The following is a 7,706-nucleotide window of genomic DNA, read 5'->3' as shown; positions in this document are numbered from 1 at the left end:
TGAGAGGAGCTACATCGCGTCCTAGGTCAGCGGCAGCGGCCATTAGTGCCAGGCTGCGATGGTGCAGGAGCAGCCAAGAGGAGCTACCCCACGTCTGTGGTCAGGGGTGGTGGCCAAGAGGAGCAATCCGACTTCCAAGGGCCGGTGGCTGTGCGGGCACGGGAGGGCCGAGAGGAGCTACTCCATGTTCAAGGTCGGGAGGGGCAGCGGTGAGGAGAGACCCCTCGTCCAAGGTAAGGAGCAGCAGCTGCCCTTTGCTGGAGCAGCTGTGAAGAGATACCCCATGTCCAAGGTAAGAGAAACCCCAGTAAGACATTAGGTGTTGCAAAAGGGCATCAGAGGGCAGACACACTGAAACCATAATCACAGAAATCTAGTCAATCTAATCACACTAAGATCATAGCCTTGTCTAACTCAGTGAAACTAAGCCATGCCCTGTGGGGCCACCCAAGACAGGTGGGTCATGGTGGAGACGTCTGACAGAATGTTGTCCACTGGAGAAGGGATTGTCAAACCACTTCAGTATTCTTGCCTTAAGAACCCCATGAACAGTATGAAAAGGCAAAATGATAGGATACTGAAAGAGGAACTCCCCAGGTCAGTAGGTGCCCAATATGCTACTGGAGATCAGTGGAGAGATAACTCCAGAAAGAATGAAGTGATGGAGCCAAAGCAAAAACAGCACCCACTTGTGGATGTGACTGGTGATAGAAGCGAGATCTGATGCTGTAAAAAGCAATATTGCATAGGAGCCTGGAATGTCAGGTCCATGAATCAAGGCAAAATGGTAGTGGTCAAACAGGAGATGGCAAGAGTGAACGTCGACATTCTAGGAATCAGCAAACTAAAATGGACTGGAATGGGTGGATTTAACTCAGATACCATCATATCTACTACTGTGGGCAGGAATCCCTCAGAAGAAATGGAGTAGCCATCATGGTCAACAAAAGAGTCCGAAATGCAGTAGTGTCACTGGAGTTCCCTGTTTCTAATTCTGCTAGAGGCAGAAACTTCACTCTTAATTAGATTTTTCTCTTTAGCCTGGTGATTTGAACCTTGTAAGAACTCATAAACTATGTTTTTAAAATTTATCACTCTGTAGGACATCTACAAGTTAGACTACATATTGCACTTGGTATAGCATAAAAGAAAATAAATAATTCGTAACAAGGGAATCAAGTATACTAAAACATAAAATCAGTTTGAAAACATTTATTATAATAACTGAAAAAGTAGGATGTAATGTTTTATATTTAGTATATCAACTATGTAAAATATATGTATAGAAAAGAGAAGAGAGGAAAGACAAAATAATAGTGGTTGCCTCTGGGAGGTAGCGATGTTTTTTATTGCATACTTATCTGAACTTTATAATTTTCCTACTAACAGCATTAATTTCTTTTAGACTAATAAAAACTATATTGAAACAACATAGACTTCTCAATTCAACAACATCATCTAATTATTGCTCTCTTGAAGGTGAAAGTTATTTTATGTTTCTGTTGGATGGTGGTGTTAGGAACATTTCAGGTCTTCTAGAGCAGCATTATTTTCGATTATTTTGCTTTCTCACTTGCAAAAACAAGGCTACTGTAAGCGATTCCTTGGTTAGTTTTGTGTTTTCTTCCTCTGTCCCTACACCTGAAGCTTACATTGTGATTTAAAAGGTTCGCTTTCTCCAGAGTTGGTTGCCATATGTGACTCTAATGCTTAGGCTCTGAGTTGACCTGAAAATGAAACAAAGTGTTGCTCAATAGTGTTTAACGTTTGCAACCCCATGGACTAGCTGGTCAGGCTCCTCTCTCTGTTCATGGGATTCTCCAGGCAAGAATACTGGAGTGGGTAACCTTTCCCTTCACCAGACAATCGTCCCAACCCAGGGATCCAACCCAGGTCTCCTGCATTGCAGGCAGATTCTTCACTGTCTGAGCCACCAGGGAAGCCTGAAGTTGACCTGAAGTAGCCTTGAGTTGACCTGAAGCTTGGCTCAAAAGAGGCACCCACATACTAGTAGCTGTTGCACAATCAGCCTGTTGGTGACATGGTTATCCATCAAGCCTACAGCCATATTGCAGGGCACTACTTCTGCTCCCTCTTGCGGTTGCACCTTTTGTTCTGATTGCTTCTCAGCTGCAAGTTAGTGATCTCTTTCTACTCTTTGCCCATGTGCATCTCAGAGGATTGGATTGCCGTTCATCACCAGTCGCTTCAGTGAGGCTGAGGTGGTTTGGGGAAAGATCTTAACTATCTCCATTTGATATTTGAAGACTTCTCTGTGGAAGCAGCTGGTTAATGTCTCACCAAACTAGAGGTAATTAGGAAGTCAGACTATCAGAGCACAGTACTTTGGAGAGCATCTTGATACCCCTTGCCACATTAGAGCCATGGTATATTTATCAGTCTGTCTACAGGGACACCAGCCTCCTAGTTTCAGTGTTTTCTCTCTTCGAAGATGCAATACCATCAGGCCAATGTGCAGCTTTAGCAGCCAACTGCAGTAGTGTTTTTCCTTGCATGTTGTAAAAGAAATTATTTGGCTGCCTATATGTCCTCTCTCATGTGGACTTGCACAGGTTGACTGCTGTAGTCCCTGGTAATGGGAGTTTGGGGTGGGATATGGGGAAGAAAAGGAATGATACCCACAAGCTGCAAGCTGTGTAATAGCTCGGATTATCTTGCTTCATAATGTTAGGCAATGTGTACTGCAGAGGAAGGCATGAAGAGAATTATTTCCTCATTTGTTCAAGGCATCCTCAGCTTGTGTTTGACCTTAAAATGTGCACTGTGGGGTTTTAGGTGAACTAGAAGCCTGAGTGAGGGCAGCCTAACCCCACAGGACTCTTTCAGAGAGACGGGACTGTGTAACTTGAGTCATTTGTGGTGTGCTTGCACTCTATTTCTGTCTATTTCTCTCTCTGTGCTCAGTCACTGAGTCATGCCCAACTCTTTGCAACCCCATGGACTGTAGACCACTAGGCTCCTCTGCCCATGGGATTTCCCAGGTGAGAATACTAGAGTGGGTTGCCATTTCCTTCTCCTGGGGATCTTCTGGACCCAGGGATGGAACCCGCGTCTCTTGTATCTCCTGTGTCTCCTGCATTGTCAGGCAGATTCTGTACCACTGTGCCACCTGGGAAGACCCCTCTTCCTATACATACATATAAAAACAGAGCTTCTATATTAAATATATAAGTATGTAATCCATAATATACATGTGTATCTATAGTTATACATTTAATACAAAAGCTCTCTTTTTAACATGAAACAGCACACCAAAAGGAGTTGTGCAGTGACGCTACATTTATGTTTTATGAGTAGCTGCCTGGAGAAGGCAATGACACCCCACTCCAGTACTCTTGCCTGGAAAATCCCGTGGGCAGAGGAGCCTGGTAGGCTGCAGTCCATGGGGTCGCTAAGAGTTGGACGCGACTGAGCAACTTCACTTTGACTTTTCACTTTCATGCATTGGAGGACATGGCAACCCATTCCAGTGTTCTTGCCTGGAGAATCCCAGGGACGCGGGAGCCTGGTGGGCTGCCGTCTATGGGGTTGCACAGAGTTGGACACAACTGAAGCGACTTAGCAGCAGGAGCAGCCTGGATTAAACTCCGCTATACACACATGAAGTCATAGTAGCTTTCATAAGTTGAGAAACCTGCAAAATTTAAGAGTAAAAATTTTTTCAGTTTTGGAAAACTGATGATATGAGTTGACTATGGGGTATAGTTTTTCATGTATGGAACATATGTCAAAACAAGTACTGGAGGATGAGGATGGAATACTTTCTTTTTCAGGAGATCTATATAGTGTAACTGATGAATGATATATGTGCTGTTAAACATTTTTTATCCTAATGGAGTGGGGAATTTCCAGAACTACAGCCTCACCATTTCCCGCAATCATGGTAATTTCTGTTTATATTTTTCCTGCTTAACTTCAGAGTATTTTCTTGGTTTCTAGGGGGAGGATTGCAATTGTGAATATGTTTCATAACCATTTCTCAAATTTTAAATTGACCACTTATCTTGTTTTTAGTGGGAAGTTTTTCCAACCCATTGAATTTATTAATTTCTTCTTTGGCCCAAATTTGGAAAACAGGGAAGTAGATGAATTCTGTGTTAGTTCAAAAATATGTGTATTTTTAATTTTATATATCAGAACACCATCAGATTACAGAAATAATTTTAAAGCTGGCCTGCCCTAGAAGGAAGAAACATGAAATATGAGCCTTTGGTCGTGAGCACTGTTACACTGACTGAATCTCCCCCCTTTCCTGTCATCTCTATCTCAGCAATCTTTAAGGTCGTTATAGATTACATGCCACTAGGATGGTTACTATACCACATCGACTAGCCTCTGGAAGCTAATGGTAGTGCCCAACCCCATCTCACCAAAGCAGTCACAGTCTCATGGGTAGCTATCTCTGGAGGCTCCTAGTGGAGGTAAGTAACAGTGTTAGTTGTCCTCTGTCATCAGCAGGACAGTAAGGACAGATCCCATTTGTCTTTTATCCCTACTTATCCCAGTTACTACCTGGGGTAAAGCTTAAGCCTCTCACCACCTGGGGTCTTCTTCTTGTACTGCTCTGCACAGCCTTGATCCGACTCCCACTTTGTGCCCAAATTCCACCTTGCCTCCAGTACTCCTTCCTGCTTGCCAGCAGATTCTCATCATCCTCAAGTTGCCTGTCACAAAGCAGTCCTTTGGCTTCCTTGCCTAAACTGAAAGCTTTCTTCAGAGGGTACTGATTTTCTTGCAGTAAATGGAGGCAGTTTTCCCTTTTACATCCCCTTATCTCGTATCTCAGGACTTTAAAATAGTTTCATTATCCACGCAACCACTCATTGTCACTTCTAGGTTGCTACCTGTCACTCTTCTTTCAATCCCTATTGCCTGGTCACACTGAACATTTTTTCCTTTAAACCATCCCAAGCTAGTTCTTGTCTCGTAGCCTCATATTGCAGTTCCTTCTAGCTGGCAGGTTCTTGATATTTTTCCTCCTGATCCTTTATTCTTCAGCCTGTTTTACCTCCTTACATAACCCTTCCTTGAGTCTCTCTTTCTAAGATAGATTTCTGCCTCCCTATTCTCTTGTCAGCCCCATATGTTTCTTTCTTTTGAATTAATTTTTTATATCAGTTACTTTCCTCTTCTTCTTCTTTTTTAGTGTGTATCTTCATCTACAGAAAGTGAGCTTCATGGGGGCAGATACCACATTTATTTTTTTCTTTTTGACAATGTGCCTCTGATGCCTAGCATTGTTCTGGTCCCTCAAAGGCACCCATTATTTGAAGAGTGAAGAAATAGGCAACATGACTATTAGAATAAGAATAAATTAGTATATTCAAAAAATCATAGAAATTGTGGACATGAAATTAAAATACAAATCTTATTTCCTTCTCCAAGCATATTCAATAGAAGACAAAAATCATGTTTTAGGAATAAGTTAATGAAAGGATGGTTGGAATTTAGAGACTCTGGTGAATTTAAAATGGTGAGATGAGGTGGTGTTGGAAAATAGCCTGTTTTCTGAGAAGGAGTAGCTGAAAACAGTGTGTGCAGTTTGAACAAGCAAATGCAATATATATTAATTATAATTTGGAAATAATGGAAAGCAAAAATATATATAACTATTTTTGACTGTTGTGAGCCCAGAACTTATGGGAAGAACAGTGGAGAGAGGCTGGGGCTTCCGTGGTGGCTCAGCAGTAAAGAATTTGCCTGCAATGCAGGAGACTTGAGTTTGGTCCCTGGGTGGGGATGATCCCCTGGAGAAGGAAATGGCAACTCACTCCTGTATTCTTCCCTGGAGAATTCCATGGACGGAGGAGCCTGGCTGGCTGCAGTCCATAGAGTAGCAATGAGATGTATGTGGCTGAACAACTGAGCCATGAAGAGAGGCATGACTTAAAGAAGATCGAACACATTGGTTGACTGTCCTCAAATATGAATTGTCTTCTCTGGCCTATGGATTGGAGCCACATGGCTGTCAGTCCTAGAATGAAATCTTTGGAGAATGCTCCAAATTTAGGTATTTGGTATTTCTGAATGTTTCAGTTTAGCTATCAGGAATCTGGGGGACAGATTTGTCATTTTTAGTACACAGGTGGCAGTATCTGACTTACCATGGGTGGCCATTCATCTCTGCAGAAAAAGAAGCTGAAGGAGCTATAGGCATGGTCAAACTATGGGCATTATATAGTATTTGAATCCCTTCTGGCAGGTTTTTGAAATATTTTCAGGTTATTTTCCATCCTTTTTTACCTTGCCCAATGATGGGGCTACAACTACTGGAATACACGTTAAGTCTCTCATCAGCTTTTGTTAGAATCAAGAGATGTCACTGTTTGCATGGGTGTGTGTGTGTGTGTGTGTGTGTAATTATGCACTGTTCCTAAAGTACAGCATATCAGAACAAAATAAATGAGAATTTTGTTGAAGAAGATGAAGTCAGAACATAAATTAGGGTTCTGCCTGTGTCAACAGCTTCATCTTCCAGAGTGCCTTAAAGTCATACATGTATTATCACATTTTATTATTACTGTATAATTACAATATTATCATTATCTTCATTTTAAAAATGATAAATCTGCTTTTCCGGTAAACGGCCTGAGGTGACTCCTAAAAATGGTGCGCTATTCACTTGACCCAGAAAACCCCACAAAATAACACTCGTGAAACCGCCCAGGCCATAAAGGGTATGCATATCCGAAAAGCCACCAAGTATTTGAAGGACGTCACGTTAAAGAAGCAGTGTGTGCCGTTCCGCCGCTACAACGGTGGAGTTGGCAGGTGTGCACAGGCCAAACAGTGGGGCTGGACTCAGGGTCGATGGCCCAAAAAGGGTGCTGAATTTTTACTACACATGCTCAAAAATGCAGAGAGTAATGCTGAACTTAAGGGCTTAGATGTAGATTCTCTGGTCAGTGAGCACATCCAAGTGAACAAAGCCCCCAAGATGCGACGCAGGACTTACAGAGCTCACGGTCGGATCAACCCCTACATGAGCTCTCCCTGCCACATTGAGATGATCCTTACTGAAAAAGAACAGATTGTTCCTAAACCAGAAGAGGAGCTTGCACAGAAGAAAAAGATATCCCAGAAGAAACTGAAGAAACAAAAACTTATGGCCCGGGAATAAATGCAGCAAAAAATAAATGCAAATAAAAGTTAAAAAAAAAAAAAAGATAAATCTGAAGTACAGAGAGGTCAAGTAAAATTTTCAAAGTGAGTGGTATAGCTGGTACTTAGCTTTTGGTTCTGCCAATTCCAGCTCCAGCGTTTTATTTTCTACCTGAATTGGAGGTCTGGACAGGATAAATTGTTTCACAAACCTCATCTCCAGAAGAGATACTGAGAGTGTAAGGATTGGCATCTTGTCCATCCTGAGGTACAATGAGGGACCAGATAGATGATTTGATACCTTTCTGTTCCAGATTTCGTAGCTACATTTATCTGGAAGTGTTTGCTATAAGGATCATCTATTTTGGATTCGATACACTAAGAAAATAGTATTGTTTAAGCCCATCAGTGCTTAGGGAAAAAGCTCTTTTGGCTAATGATTGGAGATTTCTTAGTCTACTAAATAGACTCCTAATAGGGATGTGAAAGAGCTAAATGTTGCAGTTATGCAGGCCCATCAATATGGTGTCAGTGCCCCTGGAGTGGTTCATTTTCTGGCTGAAAGTTCCATTATTTTCTAAAAA

General features: G+C 42.1%; 1 protein-coding gene across 1 annotated transcript; it reads left to right on the top strand.

Annotated features, from left to right (window-relative positions):
- The first annotated feature begins 6,592 nt into the window (after positions 1 to 6,592).
- On the top strand, positions 6,593 to 7,191 carry LOC101114013 (large ribosomal subunit protein uL22-like). Its single transcript, XM_042250317.2, has one exon. The coding sequence runs from the start codon at positions 6,701 to 6,703 to the stop codon at positions 7,139 to 7,141; it is 441 nt and encodes a 146-aa protein (XP_042106251.1). The 5' UTR covers positions 6,593 to 6,700; the 3' UTR covers positions 7,142 to 7,191.
- Positions 7,192 to 7,706: the final 515 nt, after the last annotated feature.

The sequence above is a fragment of the Ovis aries genome, chromosome 5 (genome assembly GCF_016772045.2).
Source record: "Ovis aries strain OAR_USU_Benz2616 breed Rambouillet chromosome 5, ARS-UI_Ramb_v3.0, whole genome shotgun sequence".
Lineage (NCBI taxonomy): Eukaryota > Metazoa > Chordata > Mammalia > Artiodactyla > Bovidae > Ovis > Ovis aries.
Note: the sequence above shows the minus strand (reverse complement) of the source record. Positions and strands in the feature narration are given on the sequence as shown.